The following is a 24360-nucleotide window of genomic DNA, read 5'->3' on the forward strand; positions in this document are numbered from 1 at the left end:
CGAACTCGTCAAGTTTGCAATGAACCGATCGGGAAATACCTGATAATTCTGAAGTTCTTGAGGTATTGCATACGATAATTTTCGGATTAAGGTATATCCCAAGACAATAGCACCCAAAAGTTAGTCCCTGTGGATTTCCGGAAAATATTCTAAACGACTTAATTTATTTCATTCTCATAACTTGTTGGGTTTTTCTATCATCATATGTTGTTAATGAAATTATTTGTTAATTCATTGTTTGAATAAAATGAGAAATGCTTTCAAATTCGATTTTTAGAGTTGAAAACTCGAAAAAAGAAATTTCGATTTTTTAGAGTTGATATCGCTGAAACTATGTAGTACAAATTTTTACAAAAAATTAATCGCATTCGGAATTTACCAATCTATAATGGACTAGTTCTTTAAAAACATCGTCAGAACCATTTTCACATAAGATGGAAAATTCGAGCTCGGAGGGACCTATAATTCATTATTTATTATCTGCTAAACTGTGTAGTCTAGCCAGTTAGAAATTTTTTCATCAGCTGAGAGCTATTATAAACATTATTTATGAAAAACATGGGAACAATCTTAAGAAAAACGTATTTTCTAGAGGTATTCCTTAATGATATCCAAGTATGTTTTACAGTTTGGTATAGACCACACTATAGATTCAACCCTTTTCAATGATCAAATTTATCAATTAAATTGAGTGAAACAATTTGGAAAACATCAAATAACATTTTGCACAGTATTATTAATGTTTGAAACATTCGTTGTTTATAAATGAATAATTGAAATTGTTTAAACTTTTGGAAACCTCTTTTTTAGGCATGACATCGATTCTTGGTAAAATTTTGAATATAAATAAATTTGTTACAATTCCAAACAAATGATTTTTATGGTGAAAAATTGATTGCTTATAAATTATTGATAGAAAACGCTCGTAATTTTTCAAAATTGCAATTTTTCAATTATTTTATCATTCTTTCTCCAAAAGTAGTTTCTAATTTTTTTCAGATTTTTAAAATGTTTTCTAACGGTTCAATATCGAGATTCAAATTCAGACCTGCAAAGTTTAAATAATAAAATCACTGTAAAATATCTGGAAACTTAGGGTCAAATGGGGCTTAAATGAAAGCTCTGGTGTTCGACTGCAAAAGTAGAAAAGCATTTCACTGGAGAAAAAACAGCCAAATTAGGGTGAACAGGCCAATTACTGGACTTTCAAGGGGAAATTCAACTTTCGTGGTAGAATTTAAAATAAAAGAATCACCGAAATGGGGATATGATGGCTTCCATACCTTCAAGAATGTTTTAATTAGCAAAAACAAAAAATTTGAAGTGAAAATAACAAAACAAAGAATAATTAAATCCAGAAATAGTTGAATGCAGTCGAAACCCCTAATTTCTGGACGACTGGGATTTTTTTTTTATTTCTTAAATGTCGATCAATCGAAAAAATAATTGATCACGTGATTATACTCGAGTAATATTATTGGAAGGGGAAATAATAAGTACAATTTTTATTTTATTTATGGAATATTTAATGCAAGTTGAAATCGTCCCGAAATTGACCTGTTTACCCTACTTGGATGTCCTTAAAAATCAAGGAAATAATCTCAATATAAATTGAAACGTAAATCACATCTAACTATTTGTCATCACAGTCTCGGAAATACAGCGATATACACCCAAGAATGTCTGTCGGAATGCCTCAGGTAAACACCAAAGACAACTTCTCGTAAAATTTTCGTTTCTATTTAGACGCGTGCCAAACCCCCACTTCCACTGTCCAATGGGTCAAATTGTGCTCCTCCCCACTCAAGAATCTGTTACCCTCACTCTTGGTCAGTTTTTGGGGACTACTACCAAGAGTCCCTCCTACCCCAGTTGTACCTCGCAAGGGTTGTCCACTATATAAGCCTTAGGACCACCCCCATATAGTCGTAGACCGTTCTCGGACTCCGGAACGTTCAGTTCTTCTTGTGTTTCTTCAGTGTTAAAAAATCCTCTATTTCTTCACTGGGAAAATCGTATTACTTCGGTTTATTCTATTTTCATTTTGTTCCGACGACGAATTGTCTAGACAGAATTTGTGTGGTTTTTGTGGTGATCAATAAGTGACTTAATTAACACTGGAATTTTTTGGAAGGTAATTATTCTCAAATTTTAAAGGAATTTAACTTTCGATTTTTCTTAATTCGTTGGTAATTATGGAATTATTTTAAAAATGAGTGCCTCTGGGTGGACATGTTTGGAGAAATTTTTTTCTAGGAAACTTTCTCAGCTACATTTTTCTCTAGAAATATTGGGTTTCTACGATAATTTCGTTATTAGTAAATCAATTAATTTCGGAATTCAGTTGTTTTTCATTTCCAATAGATAATTACTTTCAATTATTCAGGGCCATTAACATCAAGCCCTGATAGCCAAATGAATCGTCAGGATAAATTTATGTCTGGAGTAAATTTATTCCATAATTAGAAAATTGTAGAAATTCATCATAGAGCGTTTTTATTCAGCTACTGGGTCGTGAATATCGACTAAACGCCTCATAATTAGTGGTATTATCAGTAAATAGTGATGATACATTGACACACTACGTTTTTTGATGAAATTCCTTCAATGGAATTCGTGCACTTCGTGTCCGTCAAACGCTGTTTACACATTGTCACATTGTGAAGAAAAATTATGTTCGTCACTCGGTCGAAAACAACTTTTCTGACTCGTGTGATTGCATTTCTCGGTTTCGCCTCGTCGGAAAAGTTTTTGTGACAAATTTATTCAATTTATTTCTTCACATTCCGATACTCAACTGAGGATTTTCTCTCTCGGGATTCTACGTAACCGGGCTCAACTCATTCACTTTGCAAAACGTTATGGCCCGGTTGCCCCAAGCCCAGTTAAGAAAATGTTCAGTTAAGTTCGGCATAAATAAAAATAATCTGCAGATCAATTTTCCTCGAAAGTTCACCGAAGGTATTTCTTTAAAAAATTGGTGTATTGGCAATAATAGTAGTTCATAGTTCATAGTATTGGCAATAATACTTGTTCATAGTTACAGCCTAATAACTGAATGAAAGCTCTCTACGACGAATTACTAAATTGTCAAACTGTAGAATAAATTTAACAGGCTGGGTATCAGGCAAATAAATTTTCGATTCATTTAGCTAACACTTACAAATGAATTTTCCTAAAACTCTACGTTCAGAGTATGAATGACATGTAAAATATGTCAAAGCTTTACGAACAAATCCCCGCCAAATTACCAGGCGAAATTAACGGAGTCGTGTTTTTTTTTTAATTTCTAAATTTTTTTAATGATTTTTTTTTTGCTTCAAATTGACCCCAATATCTCAGCACCGTTTGGCAAACTCAAACTCTTTTGCTCGCCGAAGACAAGTGTTGCCCTTTCAAGGGTCAAAGAACACTTTTCCCACGAGTGTCGAACCCTATTGTTCATCGCAATGTGTGAAAAGTGAGATTTTGCGTACGCTCCGCGTGCGTGCAATGTCACGTTACGCACAAGTGATAAAAAATATATTTATATATTTATGTAAAATCTTACAGAAAAATCCGTAATGGTTTAAAGCCATTAAAATAACAGAAAAATCAAAGAGAAAGAACAGAAAACATTTTCCCCATAAAAATTGACCCCGAACAAAATCTAAAGAATTCAAATTTGTAATTTTCCAGAAATTGACATTCCTCTCCATGGCGATGGATTCCTACAATCAGTCGCACCCCACTGATCACGCGCTGGACTTCACGAAGCCCGCAAAGAAGGACGCGGAGCCTCCGATCCTGGACCTGTCCTGCAGAAAAGATCAATTACCCCAACGAATCTCCTACAGCTTAAGCCCAGCATCCTCAGAGCCTCGCTCCCTCTCTCCCACGAGTGAATCACATACAAGCGAGCCTCCCCAGCACCAACTGGGCTTCAAGGACGAGCGAAAGAGTCCATTCGAGGGTCGAACGTTCATGGTGACACCTCCCTCAGAAACCGACTCCCCAAAGAAGCCAAAGTACGAGCCAATTTATCCTCAAATAGCTCCAATAACGTCTGAAATAACTCATCGTTATCCACTGCTGCCCAGGAATCTGCCAATGCCAGTGGCAATTCCCCCGGCGATGCCACCCCTTCTCCCTAATCAGAACGGAGGAACAATGAAGCAGATACAGATGCCAGTGTTGAGTTCCAACACTCCACCGAATAATCAAGAGGTTTCACTCCCTCTGGTCTCCCCAGAAACGTCGAAAAAGGCACCGAGACCCTTCAAGGCTTATCCGAAGGACCCTCTCGCCCTCACAATGGGCCCGGAGATCATCTACGATCAGAACTCCAACGAAGCTTACTCAGAATTTAGAAAGAGAATGCTGGACTCTGTCAGGAAAACGAACGAGGGTACCAACATCAAAATGAGGAGGGTCAGCAAAAGCCCGGGGCTGCCCACCAGCACCATGGGTGTCTTGGATGATAAAGATGCTGCTTACTGGGAGAGGAGGAGGAAAAACAATGAGGCTGCCAAGAGGTCCAGGGACGCGCGGAGAGCTAAGGAAGACGAAATCGCCATTCGTGCGGCATTCCTCGAACAGGAGAACATGAAATTAAAATATGAACTCGTGGCGTTGAGAAACGAAACTGCCAAGCTTAGGTGTATGGTTTACTCAAATNGAAGAATTTAATTGGGGGGGGGGGGGGGGGGTGACGGAACCGAGTCGGACTGAATTTGAAAAAATTTTAGGTTTTAATTTTTACGATTAAGGGATCAACTTTCCGGAAAATGAATTTTTTTAAAGAGAGGGGATGAGTCGAGAAGGTTTTCGCACATTTGTCCTTCCTAGTGAGAGAACAAATTAGGTCTGCCGGAAAATTATGTTCCACGAGAAAATATTTGATGGAGTGTAACAAATTTCCTGGAGGGAAATTAATCAACTTGATAGAGGAAAGGATATATCCTTCACAAAAATTAAATTTTTTTCGTGATCATCGGAAATATCTCTAGAAGAGTGGAGAAGGATTCGCACATTTTTTCTTCCCACTAAGAGACAAAATTTGCTCTACCGGAAAATTATGTTCCACGTGAGAATATTTGATGGAGTTGGACAGATTTACTTGAGGAAAATTAATCAACTTGATAGAGGAAAGGATATATCCTTCACTAAAATTAAATTTTTGTCGTGATCGTCAGAAATATACCCAGAACAATTCGAATTGTTGGCAGGAATTCGCGATCACAACATAGATGTGGGAGCCGTCAAGTGGTCTCTAAGCTAACTACTCTTGAAGGCCAACCAATGAGATCACGGAGAACCCAGTGATCTAATTGATTGACGCCTATCATTGGTTCACTCCCAGTGATTTCATTGGTTGGCCCCCAAGAGTAGTTGGTTTCAAGCCCACTTGGTGGCTCTCACATCTACGTCGCGATCGCGAATTAGTATATTTCGTCACTAGGCCGAAAGAAACTTTTCTGGCGAATATGAGTTTGCAGCCCGAGCCGAAGGCTCATATAGGCAATCATATAGGCAATCATATGAGCTCGAAAAGTTTTTTTTGGCCATGTGACGAACAGTATTTTTTGTTATGACGGCCGTAGGCAGAGAAGCGCTGCCTCACGGCCGGAATGACAAAAAAGTATATTTGAGGGCGAGTGCCATGGGGTTTTTTTCCTCGCGTGGTTGGCCAGAAATTTGAAGTGAAGAAATGGTTCGGAGCCGGATAGCTCAGTTGGGAGAGCACCCGATGCATAATCGGAAGGTCCCGGGTTCAAATCCCGGTCTGGATTATCCATTTTTTTCAGTAAAGAATTTTCTGATTATTCAGATTGAGAATAATCCCGGTTCCCCTCTTAACTCATCCAAAATCCCATCCAATCATTTCCTATGACGTCACAAAGATGTGGAACGCTATATAAATTCCCTTCTTTAATGCTCATGGAATGTCCCATGGACATTATAGAAGGGAACCATGGCACTAGCCGTAAACGATATTTTTCCGTAGTGATTTTCATTTTTGCAAGTTTGGGGAAGGGCCAATACCAATCCCCGGACGAGGAAAAGTGAAGGTTCGTACGGAGAAAAATATAATCTAGTGTACGACAATCATTTGATCTGAGAGAACTCCATGGGTTTATACCATAGAAAGAATAGTTTTTTCCCAAAAAGAAAAATTGTCTCCTTGAAATTATTTAGTTTTCCCAATAACACAGTTTTCCTCAACAAAATTGTTACCTCTTGATAATAGTTTCATGACTTCAGTTATACTATTTCGAGAATGTCCTGAGAACTGTTGGGTTTCAAAGAATACCATTGGAAGATATTTTTTGCATTTTCCGTGGAAAAGATTTTTCGATCGATTTCTGTCAATTTTCTCGATTTGACGATGTTTCGACAATATGTTGCGAATGCGTTCTGGACTCATCTTTCACTTCTCGTTTTAGTGCTGAACTGTAAAGGTTTTAACTGAGACTTAGGATAAGGTTGTGCAGAACAGCACCCAAACATGGTATTCATTTTTTCAAGATTTTTACAGAGAGATATGGACTTGGGCTATATGATAGTAGCTTTATCCAAAGTTTAATTAATTATTCACTCGTTTTTACGAGCCAAGACTTATTATGTGGATCTAATACAGGGTTGAATCTCAGGGATAGTCAGTAATAATAAGAACGTTAAGGTGTAAATAATTTTTAAAGTGGTAATTAGGACTTAAGACGTGTGAATTTTCTGGTAAAATGCTCCCATGTACATACAGAAACTGTTGCAATATTTAACATATTTATAATTATAAATAATACGAAGATTTTTTAGTAATTATTCGTGTATTTATCCAATTATTCATAAAACCTTATGTTTAATTGACCAATTTTTATGTATTAAAATAGAAAAATAATTTTTCTATTCACAAATCTAACAGTTTATTGGAATTATCCATTCCTCATATGTTTTACTTATTCATTTATATGCTACTGAGGAAGAGCTTCAGCTAAATCCATCATATTCTCACTTTCCAGAACTTCTCTTTCCATTTTCATATTTTTCGTGAGAACTTTTGAATAGGATTTGTGCATTAGTTGCCGAGGGATGAACGCGAGAGCTGCTGATGAAGGTTTCACTTCGACTTTTGATGTTTCAACAGCTACTGGAGGTTGATTGCTGCTGTCAGAGGACTTCGAAGTGGGATTTTGAAGACTTGGAATAAACGTCCTGCATTTTTGATTTTTATTAATCTTCAGTTTGGGTTTTTTGGGACTTTGAGAATTTTTTTTTGGGGAGTCAACCTCCATTGTATCTTCAGGTTCTTCATCTCGCATTTCTATGTCCTTGATTCCGTCTTTCTTCTTTTCATTTGCTTTTTTCAGTCTTTTTTTCTCCTTTTTTGCTGATTTCTGCGTCAATGACTCGTCGTATCGATAGTTACTCGGAAATTTGTGGATTTTTATACTGTGGTCTCTCCTCTCGGTTGGCGAGGAGAACTTCTCATAACAGTCTGATACGAAACATTGGTACTAGAAAGGGAAAAATGACTTTGAGGTACAATCCTTGAGAATTAGATCTTCGAAAAATTGAGAATGCTGATCCAATACCTCGAGTATTAAAACAATTTGTTATTTTATTTCACGTGACAGACAGAATTATCTCCTCCAGAACAATAAAAATTTCAATTCACCAACTCGAGTTGATTATTCATTAAAAAAATTAACAATGTGCACCGAATTTAGGTGCTAAATGGAAAAAGGTCCTATTGACCATTTTGGGATTTTTCGGTCAACGAAGTGGGAAAAACACGTATACCCTAATCTAGGGAACATGAAATCTGGACAATTTGAGCTCTCTAGAAGCATTTTAACCCAGCTTTTCAGAACAATATTTTTTTTGGCCCATACGACCTTTTTCCACAAATTTTTCTTCAATAGAAATTTCTCTTTTCGCTCTTCTCTTCCTAGTTTTCCGTTGGCGATTGGATTTCGTATTTTTTCCACATTGTCGTCTATTTCCATTTTGACGACAATTTTTTGAGTGATCGTTGAAAAATAGATTTTTGGAAAAATATCATTTTTTTCGAATATATAAGAAAAATTGAAATTATTGTCAATGAATAGAGCTTATTAAAGTCTATATGAATGCAAAAATTCATGAAATTCAATTGATCCCATACGAGAAAAAATGAAGAAAAAAGACCACATACATGGACACATGCAGACACCATCTAAAGATCGCATATTCGAACTTCTCAGACCATATTTAGTTACCTAACGTAAAAAATTTGAAACTTAAATTGGAGCGACTACAAAGCTTCCATTCTAAAGCAAAAAATTAGGTTCTGGAAAAATGAGTAAATATCTTTAAAAATTCGAATTTGAAAACAGACCCGAAAACCTGATGATGAGTCCAGAAATTTCAGATAGTTTTCTGTGAGAAAATCTCTGGAACTCGCCAGGGTAGATGAAATATAGCGGAATCCTTTTGATAGAGGGTATTTCCAGCTACAAAATTGTGGAAGATTGGCAAAACAGTCACGCAATATTTTATGAACTCTTCTCCCGTTTTTGCATCACTTCATTACTAAAATAGCTATGATTTACTCAATGTTACCATTGGCTTTTTCTCTGCTAATACTTTGAAGAAATTATCATGTGTCTCCTGAATATGTATATCTAGTAATCTCTCAGTGGGACGAATCTTCCTACACTCTATACACGTGAAACCGTGGCAACCGTTGTAGTGCATCTCGAATTCGACAAGTGTCTTGAAGGTTGCTGAACAGCCCGGACCATTACACGAAAACTCCTTCATCCTAGAAAAGAAAAAAGTAGTATAAAATGTAGAAAAGTATCAGCTCATTGAAATTGATTGCCCGAATGAATTTCGAGAAAATAAAAAAATGGTATGCGAGATCAAAAAGCCAAATAAGACGACACGTATGAAAAAACTAAACCACAATACCCAGCATTTTCGCTAGGAATTTGTATTGAATTTCTGTTCGAGTTCCATTCGAAATTCTGTTCTTTTTCTACTGACATTTATACTAACATCGTTTAAATTAATAAATTTGACAAAATCAGTTGAGAACAAATCTTATTCAATTTAATAACATGAAATAAACAATGAATTTAGTAGCGAAGTGGGAAAACGGTTTAAGTCGACTTATCTCCCAGTCGCGTTTTTGAGGAATATTTCCCAATCTAAAGGAGATTTTCATAGTTGTATTTGGTGTAGCTCTCAATCGTCTCTACAAAAAAGGTTATAACAAAAATTTTGCTATCTTCCTCGGATTCCGAGATATTATTCGAAAATTGGCCAATAGTCAAAATTAACTTGTATCGTTTTACCACTTCGTTACTGAATTATACATGATAGAAGGAAATGATGTGCAAAATAACCACTCGGAAGCACATTGCTAATTTATTAGCAAAAATAACTACCATATTGTTACGAATTGCCCCAGATAACGGGGCAATTCGTATTTCCGTTGCTCTCAATAGGTTTTTCTGATTGTCGGGACGACAATCTTTTCTTCAGAAGGGGGGAGTAATGTTACGAATTGCTTATTAATTGCATTCCTTCATGCCTACACTCTTTCTTTCCTTTTAAACCTCCCCTCTGAGGTTCGTATCACTTTCTATTGTTATTGTTATTCTTCCTTTTTTCCTTCTGTCTTTGGTTTTCTCCTTTTCGTCCCATTTTTCCTTTTTATATTAGTAAACTATTTATTTTTCTAACCCACGAGTCTTTCAATATGCAATACAAGAGCAATTTTCCCGCTTGTTTAATGAAGCTGAAACTAGCAGAATATTCGTTAGCGGAAAATTCAATTTAGAGGATATTCAAGTGTAGGAGAATCAAATAATCATATGTAGAAATGTTTTTTAAGTGCCAAAGGGGTTTGTACATTACTTAAAAACATTTGTACACCCCTAGATTCGCCTAAGACAAATCTTCTGCTGTCGAATCTTTCGCTAGTTTGAGCTTCATATTTGTTGAATTATTTCATCAATCTTCCTCCAAAAGTAAATTTTCTAATTTTTCTCAGATTTTTAAAATGTTTTCTAACGGCTCAATATCGCGATTTAAATTCGACCTGCAACCTTTAAATAATAAAATCATTATGAAATGTCCAGAAACTTAGGGGAAAATGGATCTCAAATGAAAGTTCTGAAGTTCGATTACAAATGTTTAGAGAGAAAAGGGAACGCGGGCGATACAAATTCAAAACATTAAACACGTATAAATTGATTAGTTATCGATATTCATTCAGTGAAAATGAAAATTTCATTGAATTCGGGCGCAACGAGCGACGTATCTGATTTGAAACCGGCTGATGTTTCTCCTCTCTATGGGCGCGCGTAGTGGGGGCGGTGGGGGCATAGGGATTCCCGGATTTCCAGTCTCCTACCGTCCCCAAGGTATCTTATACGAAGCCTCTACCATCCAGTAGACAATGCCTCTACTGTCCTTATACGAAGCCTCTATCGAAATCGCAACTATCGATGTAATCGATGAAAATATCGGTTTCGAAGATATCAATATTCTGAACAAAATATCGTTGAACCGATATACCGATATATTTTTCATCTGAAATATTCACCAATAACAAGACGGGAAAACCAACTAGAGTGATCATGATGGTCATGAGCCGATGGGCGGAGTGAGGGATGGGTCAAATGAGAGAGGAGGGGTGATTTTATCGAAGTGTTTTATGAAATCTGAAATAAATAAAATCATGCGGTATTGAAAACAATATTTCTCTTTTTTCTTGGTAACATTTCATTTATTCTCTTCCGAAATTCTGGAACATTGGAAACAAATTTAGACTTCGATATTGACGAAAAAATATTCAATAGCAATCCATATTACTAAAGGAGCAGCCCAAATCTCAAAATTGCGAGGTGTCGATTTTTTTTAATCGAATGAAAATATCGATTATCAATGCAAACAACTGCCGACTATCGATTAGAAAAAAAATGACAGTTTGTGTTGATGAAGATTGAGCCATTGATCCTATTCTAAAAAGAACATGCACTTAAAGTCGATAACTACCGATATCTCGCAAGCCTGTCACGCTTAGTCCCCATTGGTTGCAGTCGTCTGAGGCGGCAAATTTAATTCATGATTAATTTCATTTTGAGATTTTCAATTATGATTGTTACAATTACAGCGCGCTGTAGCGCGCGTTCGGTCTTGTTATAATGCTAGCATATTAGGTTAGTCGTCAAAAATATCGGTAGAAAAATATCGATATACAATATCGGACACTTCGATATATCGAGGTGTATCGCCCATCTCTACTGTAGAACTGAGGAGATTGTGCCCCTCAGAGTTACCCCCACTTGAGTCAATCCCCACTCACATCCTTGTCTCCCACCTCTGAAAACCAAAGGTACAATCTCCTCAGTCTGACCGTACTCTACTGTATATTTTTTCACTCACTCTGGATGGCACAATTCCTCCTCATCTGCATGATAAACCCCCAGTGATGTGAAAACTCCAAACGATTTATGAGTTTCATCAAAGAATGAGTCATTCACAGGTCTAGCTCCAATTCCAATCTGCCTCAGGATCCTATCGAGCTCGTCCGATACTTGCATCTTCACAGAATAACACAGAATAACCCAAAACCCGGAAAATCGAGGAACCTTGCCTGACACTTTGAACACTATTTACGTCTGCTCTCCCTCTCGAAACATGTGTTTCTGACATTGTCACCTGTCGCCATCTCTCTGAAAATTCACACAACTCCTGATGCCTCAATTATTCAATTTTGAATTACTCCCGTTTTATTTGCATTTGTGGAACACACATTTTACATATTATGTATCTAGTCATGCCATGAATTATTGCGCACCAACTGTGTAAAACCCTCCGATTATTATGTAAATGCAATGTTCGCAGGTATTTATCCTCACGAAAACAATTTTTATGTCCAGAGCAGAAGAGGCAGTTGAAAAGCCTACAGTACTTCCAAATTATTACTCCAAATATCTGACAAAATGGTTCAATTGCGTCAATTATTGCCTATTTTCATGGCTCTCTTATTGATTCTTCTACTCTCTTCGCAACCGGGTAAGTTTATTTTTTTTTCTTTTCACTTCCATATTGTCATTTATGTAGTGAAACAATAAAACGCAATAAGTGCAATGTAACATTTCTATTAATTATATAATTATCGCATCACAATTAGTGCACGGAGAGATATTTATTAGAAAAATTTAGTAGCGAAGCGGTAAAACGGTTTAAGTTGATTTTTACTATTGGTCAGTTTTCAATGAATATCTCAGAATCTAAGGCAGATTGCAAAAATTCTGTTATAACCTTTTTTGGAGAGCAAATTTAGAACTACGAAAAAGATAATTACAGAAATTTGTCTATCTCCCTTAGATTGGGAAATATGCCTCAAAAACTCAGCTAAGAGTTATGTCGACTTGAACCGTCTTACCACTTCGCTACTGCCTAAAAACTGCTAGTACTGGAAAAATCACAATCTACCGGCCCTCAAGAATTCTAGTAGTGTTCAAGTAAAATGTCTAGAGGTTTCTGATAAAAGGTCTGGAGATTTCTGTAAAAATTTCATATGAATACAAGAAAACTTGACATGCTATCCAATAAAATTTCCAGTGGAATTGTTCCCTCGCTGGACTTTACGCCTCTTTTCCCATGCTAGCACTAGAATTTTCTTAACGAATTTCTCTTCGTGCGAGTTAGTATATAAATGCACAATTATTGGAAAAAACCTCATTAGAATCCATTGATAGAAAATCTAAAAATCAACAAAAAAAAGTCGATACTGATGTAGTATATCCGAAAAATTTGAAAAAAATATCTAGATGGGGTTTGAATCCCCCAATTCCCGAGAATATATTAAATAATATGAACATTTCTAGTGATGAAAATCTGAAGCAAATTGGCATTGAAATTGTTATTACTACTAATAATTAATAGAGAAGTGCCGAATAACACAGAGTTATAATAAAAAGATCTTTGCAAGGTTGAAAATTTAAGAAAAAAAATCTAAAAAAATGAAAAAATAAATAAATTCCTTCTCAAATATGAAAATTATCGACAGTCTCAAACTTTTTTTTCAATGAATAATTCATGTTTCTGAGTGCTTCGAAATGGCGTGTTATGTAAATGTGGTAACGATGTGTTGGTTGTTGGCCATGCCGTGGAGAGGGAAATATTTCCCAATATACCAGGTGGCCACTGATAAAAACACGCTAGTCAAACAAGAGATTATTAATTAAAAAATCTCAAATTTATTTTCCTTCGTTACACTCAGACTCAACTGTCGTTAGATTATTTTGAACTCTCCTGTACCTTTGTCTCGAATTCATTTGTTATGAAATTGATTAATTGTGGGATCTCTGAATTCCTTGAACATAATGGAAAAATTGATCAATTCAGTATCACAAATAAACTATATCATTACCAACAGGATTATTCAATTATTTGTGTAGAAACACTCATTTCCGAGATGATTGGATATTTACCATTGGTTCACTATCTGGTTCAAATTATTGACCCTTCGTCAAATTATTTGAAGATGTCCCGTGAGATTTTTTACGTTCAGTGTTACCCTTATTTATATATTCAAGCTCAAAGTTGCCACGTTTTTCTGAAAATTTGCCTTATACACGGGACACGGTCCGAAGTTTCGCAATAAAAATTTGAAAATCTAACTACTTACGATATTTTTGGCGGATATTTTCATTGATAGGGCTTCTAGCCACTTCAAAATGAGATGTTAAATTTTTTCAAATTTTTCTAAGGCTTTCCCCGTAATTTAAAAAATTGGAAAAAGTGCGGCGCGGTGCTCATGGCGCGACCAACGGAGTGTTAACCCCAGATTGGTCACCCTATGAGAGAAACCCCGCCGTGTGTTGTTTTTCTTTAATTACAATTGACTGACTTACCGAAAAAATTTAAAAAAAAACGACTTTGTCAATTGAAGTGTCTAAAAAGTTATAGTAGTTTTTAGAACAATATATTTCCCAAAATTCCTAAAGAAAACAAATTAATTCGGATAGATGAATTATTTTTTCCCATGTTAAATGAAATTGCTCGTGACGCGACGTTGCCGGAAAGTCGCTAAACGTGCCCGGGTAGTGTAGAGTGAATTCGGCAACGCTAAAACCTAATAACACAGCGGGGAATCCCCGCGTAGGTGACCAAGCCGCATGGGCGTGTTTGGGGACCAGACTAGGGTTAAAATTTCGGCCCCGTCTCGACCTTGTCTCGTCTCATTCAAGTCTCGACCCATTATTGAATTTTCCTTTTTTTGAGTGTTTGTTACTGAAAACCAGAAACTTTTTTATCTGTCAAAGTTGGACAGAAATATCAACAGAACCCTTTTTGTCCCCTGAATATGATCTCCAAAAAACGATCGCATGACAGTGAATTCTAAAACTTTCCGCTTCCGAGGTGCATGGATAATCAAGAATATTATATATTCGACTCTAATTACTTCACCAGTCATGCACTAAAAGAAAAATTGCCATAATATCACAAAAATCATTTCTTGAGCGAAAAACATCGCATACATATTTGATCAATTTATGGTAGGTTTCAGACAAGAAATCGGGCTAAGTAGGGCCAAGGAGAAAGTTACTGAATGAAAAGATGATGTCTTTTTTCGAAATGAGATGATATTCCTTAAAAGACAAGAATAGATTGACAGAAGGAAAAGAAGATTTTGCTGTATTTTTAATATCTGGAGGTTTTCCTCTGCATAAAATCTCTTTCATCTCTTCTCATTCATTCAATATGAAAGTCTCTGATTGATAATTCACTGAATCAAAGCTTTCAATATTTTTAGTCATTTTCTCATCTTCTCATACGAAAAAACCGATTTACTGTGGCAAGAAATTCTCACTTCATCGTGAAATGTTCATGTTCAAGTCATGAACATTTCACCGAAATCTGAAATTGTCTGACACATTCTCCGTAATTCTTATCCCAAGAAATCTATCCTCAAGAGATAAGATATTTGGCGCAAGAAATTAGCTTTGTGATATTATAACGATATTTCTCTCAGTGCGAATTGCTAAATTATCTCTAAATTATCTGAGGATGATGTCAAGAAAAAAGAAGAAAAAGAAATTTTGGCACGGAATTTTTAAATTGAAAGTATAGTATACATATCTCTATGTTTAACGAGTGAAAAAACATGGTATTTTCACATGAATATGAATGAAGGGGTTAGTGCAGCAAATAATCCAAATGGAATCATATTATTTAGGTACTGCTTCAAGACTGGCGCGCAGTTGTCAGCGGATTTGCGAGGATGGAAGTCGGCCAGGTCCAGGCTGTTCGTGTAGCGAGGATGAATAACAAAATTATCTACTGAAAAAACAAATCGACAAATTCTGGTGCCAATATTCAAATGAGAATATCGAGGACGACAGTGATGTTATGTAAAATAAGTTGTGGTTGTTGGAGATAAATATAAAGCAATTTGGCACAACCTGTGTGATGTATCAATGTTTTGATCCCAGTGACCCACCTGCTGACTAGAAAGATCAATAACATGGAAAATAACTAGAGATGAATATCTGATCTAGGATTGTTCACTCTTTGACCTTATTGTTAGTCATTAGTTCTGCAAACATAAATATGAACACATATGTAAAAATGAAATAGAAAGCCTAGCGACTTCGCTAGAAAATTCTATTGGAATTCTATAGAAATTCTATGGGATTTCTAAGGATTTCTATTGGAATTCTATTGAAAAATTCTATTTGTTTTTGGTTCCGAATGGGAGCATTGTAATTATTTTTTTGGTCGGAATTCACTTGCGCACTATGACATGGGTAAATGTCAGGGAAACCTTTTGACACTTTGGCTTCTAGTTAGGATTATCAAGGAACATTCCTATATCAAATTTTAGGTCGATATATTTGATAGTTCTTGAGATGGAACTATTTGCCCAAAATTCTTGAGAAAAAAAAATTAACGCATCTATATTTTATCGTTCATTTTCACATCAGGATACCTGTGAATGCCATATAACATGAATATGTTTTTTTTTCACATTTATTCTATAGAAATAGGGGAAAATTAGACAAAGCTTAGATGACCGCCGCCGCACCTTACCCGTGTGACTAATAACCCGTGTTCTAATAATTTCTTTATTCTCCCGAATTGTCATCATAGGAAGTATGATTTTTTTATAAATCGATAATAATAGCTAACGATATTTGTCATCAAGTATGAGTGAGATCGGCCTTAATATTTTCAGAAAATAGTAATCCTTATGCCTTCATTTCTTGAAAACATACATTAGGATTCATTCGGAAGTCTACTACCAATAAAATTGATAGAAATGAAAATAGGAGAAAACAAATTCCGTGGAGAGTAGCAGTCATATGTAATTTATGAAATGGCTTCTGTCGCGCTGCTTGTTTTGTAGAAAATTCTAATAAGTCGAGGAATTCTTGTCTTGATGCTGCTTAAAAATTTGGAATTTTCGGTGAAATCTGAAATTTTATAATTTTGTTCTCCCTAAATCGCATTCAATATTTATCTTCTGAAAATTACTAGTCGGCTGTTTATGAAATTTTAAGGCTAATGGCTGATTGATCATAAATCAAGTGAAATAATCAAGAGTTCCGCTTTACCTCACGAGGATCAAACTTCGTCATGGCCATGGTTACTTTGGCATTTATTAATTAATTATTATCAATAATACTAGACTAAGAATTGAATGCTAACTTAACCAGAATGCTGCTATTTTTATTAACTTCCATTTAGAATTTTTTCACATTGTAATCTTTGAAATCTGAGTTATACTTATACTTTAAATCTACTAACAATTGGGTATTTCATCAGTAACTATAGAAAAATCAATCATTTGTGTAAAATCTCAAATTTTACAGGGGTCTCATTTTACCCCGTTGCCCATTTTGTTCCGGTCTCCCCTACTCATGTGTAATCATATGATCAATTATTAACTTCCCGACCCGAAGGGAGGAAGTTATTGTAATGACCCCGAAAATCGAATGTGGAAATTTAAGCATTTCTCCACGTTTCATGACCTTTGGAACCACTTCTGACCCTTTTCAGGTACCTGTCTCTATGTGTGGATGTGTGTATGTGTGTGCGTACGTCTGTGACAAAAATTTTGTGCCACGATTCCTCCTGAACAAACAATGCGATTTGACTTTTTTTTTTAATCGCTGTATTTTCATGTGACTTGAACCTGATTAGATTATGGAGACGATCGTCTCAGTGTTTCTCCAGTTTTTTCGAAAAAAAATTTGGAAAAAAGTCGAAAATTAGCGTTTTTTTGTAAACGAGACCATTTCTCCGTGCATAACGATGCGATTTCAAGTTTTTTTTGTTAGAAACGATGAATCTTGATATAACGCACAAATCATGGAATACTGGAAGACATTTAATCAGCAGTTCACTAGCTTTTTTCGAAATCGATATACATTCAAGAAACAATTTTACTTTTCTGATAAATTACATCTTTTCTCGATGCGGAATACGGCGCTGTATATGCATGGAAGTGTGTGTGAGTGCGAGCACGCGCACGGATTTTCTTGTCTTCTATGGGTATTTCCTCGGAGAAATGTGAGAAAAAGATTGAATAAATACATAATAAAAAAATTAATGAAAGAAAAAACAAATGGTCGGGAAGTTATTGGTGCGACCCGTAATGGGTCACATCCAATTCCACCAACCCCTACCGATCATACCCTAAAGAGGGAGCGCGCGACCGGGCCTGATTTTTTTTTCTATTGATCGACATTTGATAAATTAAAGAAAATGGGCCTGTCGTCCAGAAATTAGGGGTTTTGGCTGCATTCAACTATTTCTTAATTCTATTATTCTTTGTTTTATTATTTTCACTTCAAATGGTGTTTTTTCTGTTAATTAAAACATTTTTGAAGGTATGGAAGGCATCATATCCCCATTTAGGTGATTCTGTTATTTTAGATTCTACCACGAAACTCGAATTTCCATTAACCGCCCAGCAATTGGCCTGTTCACCCTAAATTTCCGAATTCTGAAGAAATGAAAATGCGAAAAAGAGGATCAGTCACAAAGAATAATTTCAAATTTACTTGAAAACCCGCCTTAATCTGCGTCTATGCGCACGCAGCTGTTCACGTCGTCCGCCGAAAGTCGTGTGTGAAATCACAAAGTCGTCTCGACATTTCTCCGAGACCCTCAGGACAAAACTCGGAACGTATGTTTCACTGTATCGACGTGTTTTACCACTTGCGAGTGATTAATTTAGCTTAGAAACAAATAATCATGGACGACGACTGGGGTAAGCGAGAAAACTTTCAGTAAATCGCACAATTCAATTATTCGGAGGCGGAGGAATTTATTTTTGATGAGTACCAATGCTGATCTTCACGCTCGTGTTTTACAGATCTGGATAATATTGAAGCAAAACTTGAACTTGCTCTGAGGTCAAACAAATGGGAGGGCGAAGACGAGGAGGAAGAAGTTAAGGTACTAATTTTTCCATAAATTCCATCAGTGATTTTTGAAACTTGCACAGATTGGGGGAGAGCTGCACAGCCACTGACATGGCTGAGAGTTAACCTTGCTGGAGCATGTGCTCCCCACGCGATTTTCGACTCAATTTTAAAATAAAAAGCCTAGAAATTATGAATAATTGGGTGAATCAGTAACAATCAGACAGAAAATTCGAGATTGCTCTTTATAAAGGGACATAGTCATTGACTTAATTGAAGCACTTTATTTCTAGCTATTAAAATTCATCTGTCAGATTCGAAATTAGTCTCTGCAGCCATTTCTGTTATTCTCTAGTTTATATTACTTCATGAAAAATGAGATCTAATGAAGATTATTTTGCAAATACGTCTGGAATTTCTCGAACTAGAGAGAAATTTCACGAGATATTTTTTGTGGCATGAATTTCTTTTTTTATGAAATTAACTTTTACATTTTTTGTGAATCTGATTGCTCTCAAGATATTGACCTCATTATTAGAAATTGAGAATTTTTAACATATACTATGCATTGAATATCTTTGGCAATTAACAATTGTAGGAGAAATAGGAGTCTTGACATTTTTCGTTACAATAGCTAGGGGAAGTGTGATTTTTTTTTAATCGAGAAGCCTCACTTCGGAATGTATCATTTTTCTAAGGAAAAAATTTTCTAACTATTTCTCTAAATCGACTAGTTTCAAAGATATTTTGTAATAATTTGTACTTCAGACACATCTGCTACTGTTCCTCCCCTTCAAGAAATCCAAAATTTCGAAGAATAATTTTTTTGCATTAATTTAATGCCAACAGGACAGTTGGGAAGACGTTGAAGAAGAAGAGAAGAAGGATGTCGAGAAGCCAGCAGAGGTTCCAAAGGCTAAATCGAAGCCTAAGAAAAAGGTCGCCGAGAAGATCGAAGAACGAGAGGTAAAGATTCACTATTATTTTCAGAAAATGAAAAAAAAGGAGGAAATCGAGACGACATTATTTATTCCAGAAAAAGGATCGTGAAGAGGCTGAGAGAAAGGCCAGAGAAAAGGAGGAAGCAATGACACCAGAGGAAAGGAGAGCAGAACAGCTGAGGAGGCAAAAAATGGCTGAGGAGGCTGATCTTCGTCTTGCAATGGAGACATTCGGTTTGTCGAATCTAGTAGACTTTAGTCCCCGTAAACCCCCCAAAACCAGTAAAAAATAACCCCACTCTAATTGCTTATTAATAACGAGGGACAAAAATCGCCACAAGCATTAAAAAAATATTTTAAAAATCACCAGTGAGTGGAACAAAATCTCAAGAGTAAGAGAAGACTCGTTAATCGCGATGAATAAACGAGTGAAAAACTATTTATAAATTAATAATAAAGTCGAAAAACAATTGATGTTTACGTAAATTGAGAGATCTTCAGTAATCCATCATGAAAATGAGGCATGAAACGCCTTTAAAAAATTTAAATCATCGTCAATTGTATTGAATGTGTGCAAAATTAGTCATTAAACAAAAAAAACACGCGATCTACGTCATTTCAACGAGGAAATGCAGTATTATTAAAATTGAAGGTCGATTGTGATCGTCCAAATAAGATTTGCCATTCGTAAAATTTAATTAAACAATAAAAAATCATGTGGAGATTGTCAGGAACTGTACCGAGATAGATGTGACAACCTAAACAAATCACAATTGTCAATTTTATTACTTTTAAAGAGAGAAACACTAACGAGAGAAAGAAAAAACGATAAAGATAAAACACTAATGTTATTGTACTATAATAAAAATTACTGTTTCATGCAAAATTATGTTATTGTGTACGAATCAGTCTTTATTCCTCATTGTCATTAGTAATTCTGTTATCAATCTATCCCAGTACTGTTCCTGATCGAATCGAAGCTGCAAGTTATTAAGACTTTTTGGAAAAAAAAAATTGGGATTTATGTAAATCGATGAATGCGTTTTTTCGAAGGCGTGACAGCTCTTGACGCCATGATGCCGGATACCAAGGAGGAGTTTGAGCAGTTTGGTGAACAACTCATAGCTAAGATCAATCAATTCAACAAGCACACAGAGTTTCCAGCGTTTGCTGAGGAGTTAATAAATCGTATAGCTGTGAATCGTAAGTTCGAGAAAAATGGAATGGGTTTTTTTGCAGATATTTTCGAATGCAAAGGGTTGACAGTAGTGATGCAACGAAAACATTGATCAGTCAATTTACCGTTATTTTACACGTAAATTACACATCACTGACTGCAAGCTCATTACTGATCATTTTGGATCATCACAAACTAAAGAAATCTGTTGTCACCAAAATGACGAAAATAAATTTTTATGGTAAATTTTCATCTCGATGAATTTTGCGATTCTCTAATTTTCATGACACTTCTATGCCAAAATTAAGCTGAATCCATCCATAAGTTTTTGAGATACAGCGATTCCTCAAAATTTTATTTTCCTTCAATATCTCTAAAGCTACTGTATCAAGTAAACTTTTTTGTGTCAACATATGAGTATATTCCTTATGATAATATCCATCGAATAATACCTAGCTAACCAGAGCGAGTCGTATAGTAAACAACATTTTGCATTTTTGTGATAAAATCGGTGGAGTATACTAATTCTCTAGGAAATTGAGGTAGGAAATCGAAATTTGGTAGTATTCTAGTTCTTACTATAGCACAGGATAAGATTTCAGATGGGCGAAATCGAGTGCGTAGTTCTGGAGATATTTAACTTTTTGTATAAAGCTATTGTTTATTTTTTTTCAAAATATTTGTTTTGATTTGTTTTATTTAGTTCTTTCAAAAATATTTACTCGTTCATGCAGAGATTACGAGATATTATAAACTTTATTCATCTCGTATATTCGTTTTTCCACTGTTTCTATCTGACGTTTCATCACATGAGCGAATCACTAAGCTAACTTTCAGGGGAATTCATGAAAAATTCGAAATTTCAAAAAATTATCCTAAAAATCAAATTAACCGAGAAAGTTATTGTATCCACCTTTTAACTTCATCATTGAAACAAACATATTAAGCTATGATTGAATTCATTTGAAGCGCAATATCCAAAGATATCTGAGAAATTCTGATTTTCGAAAAATACGAAATTTAGGAAAGATTTAACAGAAATAAAAATAACGATTTTCGCTATCGCTTTCATCTTCGAACTCGATCAAAAGGACATCCCAACAAATTTTTTAAATCGTCATTCAATAAATTTAGAAAATTTTTTTTTAGTTATCATGTGAAACTGAATTTTGAAAACATTAAAAAAATTAATCAATGAATTAAATTTTAATTAATGGCGATGGATAGGGCTTAGCAATACCTTTATTTAAGAACAAAAAAAAAGATTTAATTCCATCGATTTATTAGCGTGAAATCGACGAAAAACTGTCACATAACACATACATACATACATACATACATGCACACATACGGACGGACACGGTCTAAAAAATGCATTTTCGAACTTTTTGGATCATAATGGGTCGATATAACACAAAAAATCCAAAACTTGAATTTAAACGATTACAATGCTTCCATTCGGAAGCAAAAAGCCTGATATAACGCATGAAGTAAAACATATTTTTTTTATCAACTACTCGAAAATATTTGCAAAATAATCTCCCAAAAACGTGGATTCTTATTGATCGTTTCATAATATCTGTATTTTTTCATGCTTCAGTTTCTTCGATTTCCCTAAAAAAAATAAAAACAACAGTGGAAAATTTAGCGATTGAGAAATCAAAGATCGAGAAAGGTGACAAAGGAAAGAAAAGCAAGGGTAAAGGCAAGGCGAAATTGAAAATTGAGGGTGAAAATACTCATCTCAGTGAGTACGGATATGACACATACGACAACGAGTACGATGACTTCATGTAGCGGCCGTCCATAGAAAATCATCTCACCCCACCATCTAGTCGGCTCTACACACTTATGCAATGACATAAAAATTGAATGAATTTTCCATGCAATAAATTTACGGAGATTCAAATCTGATCGCAGACGAGACGGGACAGTGCATTGAATCCAATAAATGCATATTTTCAGATTCTTCAGCTATAAGGATTTCAAAACACTGAATGAATTTAAAGGAAATGATGAAAAATCAAAGACTCCGCTGTTGGTGTTGTTCACTATTGAGGATTTATTAAGAAATTAAAACAGTGATTATCTATGTGTGTATTGACGACGAATTTACGATAATAACAAACACTGATTTCCCCGAGTTTACGGTGCAGGACTATTTCAGAGATAATTGAATTAATGTGATTGTGGCTGGCATGTTTTATCGATGATGTTCACTGGATTACGGGGACCCGCAATACAGCTCTTGTTGATACACTGGTTTAAATAAAGAAATGAAAGATTGAAAAAATAACAGATGAAAATAATCCGTTGACATTTGGTTTTGAATTGCGCATATTTCTAAATAAAGGTTGATTACAAACTTGAATGAATGAATTGTTTTATTCGTCAATTGAGTACCCCAAGTTTTTTTTGAGTTGTTTCACGTACGAAATAATTTCATAGAAGTATCTAACGCATTCGTTACCAAATTCTATTAATAATAATTAATAATTATTTTTATTCACCTGTCTCCCTAGACTCCCTGTATAACAGGGTAGGTTCCATAGGTTCAGTATAAATACAAACAGAAGAAAAAAAAATGCAGCTTATAATAGAAAATAAATCAGTAGGAAAGTTTTGCTCGCCTTCGGCTCGGCCTGTAAACTACACATTCGTTGAAAACGAAATTTGTGCCCTTGTACTCTAATGTACTATTATTTCCACCAATTCCATTGGTAGTAAGCTTCTGAATGGATCCGTACACGGAGAGAAATATTCAGTAAAAATTACCGAACAATTCATGTAATCCGCAATGGGGAATCGTTTTCCGGCAATTTTTATAGGAATGGAAGAGAAGAAATCTGAAACGTTCGGTGAACTTTCAGGTTCATCAACGAACAAAGTACGAAATTGTCATGTAATTTTTCACGAAAAAGTAAAATCTTACAGAAACTTCCCGACTTATTATGCTCTAAAATTAAAAATACTTGAACGTTCAACAATTTTTACGAAGCTAGTGAGTTATTTCTACGTTCCGTTCCGTAAAATTTCTCAATCGTTCGGAAAAAATTACGGAACGACTTGTTCTCCCCACAGCGGTGAATCATCAGACGGTTGGTTAACTTTTATGGAACAGATCGTAGAATTTACGTGGCGATTCGTACAATAGGAAAATTATAATTTCTTTGGCGCCGCTATTTGACGCATTTTTCCGCAGGAATACGGGAAAAATAGAGAAAAAATTTCCGCTCAATTAGTTTTTGGGATATAAGCATTTCAATCCTTATTTTTCAAGATACGAACATTTCCATAAAGCTTCGTATAGGTAATTAACACACCAAATCATGCACTCACATTCCCACATTTGAATTCAATGATTATATTTACAACATCAAAACAACAGAACTCAATTTTAATAGAAATTTTTTGTTGGAGATGTTTTTGATTGATTTTTAACAAAATCTGCAACAGCAGAATTTTCAGTTAAAAACACATTCAACCGAGGCAATGTCACCCTTGTGACTTTCGTGATCCTAGCAACTCCTTTTTTTTTATATGACCCTTGTGCACTCAGAGAAAAATCTGAAGTTTGATTTACAATAAGGAAATGGTTGAGGCATTTTGGTGAACGATACGATGTTTTTTTGTATGCGGCACATAACATTATAGTAACTTCACAAGCGTAATTTTTGCAAATCAAAATGCAGTTATACTACCCAAAGTTCAAAAGTAACCATGACAAATCTATTGTGAGGAGAACTATAAAATAGTTGCAATGACTACATTCCATTGTAGTAATTACTTCTCCGGCCATAGTTACCGTAACCCATGAAAAATTGTTGAG

At 35.3% G+C, this 24360-nt stretch overlaps 3 protein-coding genes, 1 long non-coding RNA gene and 1 other non-coding gene across 5 annotated transcripts; 4 read left to right on the forward strand and 1 right to left on the reverse strand.

Moving 5' to 3' along the window:
* Nucleotides 1–1944: 1944 nt before the first annotated feature.
* On the forward strand, nucleotides 1945–4668 carry LOC107039434 (protein giant). The gene is made up of 2 exons (XM_015259036.1): nucleotides 1945–2134; nucleotides 3679–4668. Exon 2 carries the CDS (start codon nucleotides 3697–3699, stop codon nucleotides 4666–4668), a length of 972 nt encoding a protein of 323 aa, XP_015114522.1. The 5' UTR covers nucleotides 1945–2134; nucleotides 3679–3696.
* A 1030-nt stretch (nucleotides 4669–5698) lies between these two features.
* On the forward strand, nucleotides 5699–5771 carry Trnam-cau. The gene has a single exon. It is a non-coding gene; the product is annotated as a tRNA-Met (tRNA).
* Nucleotides 5772–6816: 1045 nt separating this feature from the next.
* LOC107039465 (zinc finger protein 511) lies at nucleotides 6817–11660 on the reverse strand. The gene is made up of 3 exons (XM_015259080.1): nucleotides 11416–11660; nucleotides 8581–8782; nucleotides 6817–7493 (listed from the first exon to the last, which is right to left on the reverse strand). The coding sequence occupies exons 1-3, from the start codon at nucleotides 11571–11573 to the stop codon at nucleotides 6951–6953; spliced, it is 903 nt and encodes a 300-aa protein (XP_015114566.1). The 5' UTR covers nucleotides 11574–11660; the 3' UTR covers nucleotides 6817–6950.
* A 160-nt stretch (nucleotides 11661–11820) lies between these two features.
* On the forward strand, nucleotides 11821–15447 carry LOC107039476. Its single transcript, XR_001460960.1, has 2 exons — nucleotides 11821–12048; nucleotides 15221–15447. It is a non-coding gene; the product is annotated as an uncharacterized LOC107039476 (long non-coding RNA).
* A 2663-nt stretch (nucleotides 15448–18110) lies between these two features.
* LOC107039455 (eukaryotic translation initiation factor 3 subunit J) lies at nucleotides 18111–22902 on the forward strand. Its single transcript, XM_015259070.1, has 6 exons — nucleotides 18111–18259; nucleotides 18365–18447; nucleotides 19263–19379; nucleotides 19450–19588; nucleotides 20408–20557; nucleotides 22132–22902. The coding sequence occupies exons 1-6, from the start codon at nucleotides 18244–18246 to the stop codon at nucleotides 22326–22328; spliced, it is 702 nt and encodes a 233-aa protein (XP_015114556.1). The 5' UTR covers nucleotides 18111–18243; the 3' UTR covers nucleotides 22329–22902.
* Nucleotides 22903–24360: the final 1458 nt, after the last annotated feature.

This window comes from Diachasma alloeum, unplaced genomic scaffold (assembly GCF_001412515.2).
Source record: "Diachasma alloeum isolate Michigan unplaced genomic scaffold, Dall2.0 Dall_scaffold_00300, whole genome shotgun sequence".
In the NCBI taxonomy this organism is placed as follows: domain Eukaryota; kingdom Metazoa; phylum Arthropoda; class Insecta; order Hymenoptera; family Braconidae; genus Diachasma; species Diachasma alloeum.

Coding starts and splice junctions, on each gene's coding strand:
- LOC107039465 (XM_015259080.1), bottom strand. CDS start 11,573: ATGCAAGTATCGGACGAGCTCGATAGGATCCTGAGGCAGATTGGAATT. Junction 8,783..11,415: donor GAGGAATTGTGCCATCCAGA/GTGAGTGAAAAA, acceptor TTTCTTTTCTAG/GATGAAGGAGTTTTCGTGTA. Junction 7,494..8,580: donor TAGCAGAGAAAAAGCCAATG/GTAACATTGAGT, acceptor TTCCCTTTCTAG/TACCAATGTTTCGTATCAGA.
- LOC107039455 (XM_015259070.1), top strand. Junction 18,448..19,262: donor ACGAGGAGGAAGAAGTTAAG/GTACTAATTTTT, acceptor TAATGCCAACAG/GACAGTTGGGAAGACGTTGA. Junction 20,558..22,131: donor AAATCGTATAGCTGTGAATC/GTAAGTTCGAGA, acceptor TTCATGCTTCAG/TTTCTTCGATTTCCCTAAAA.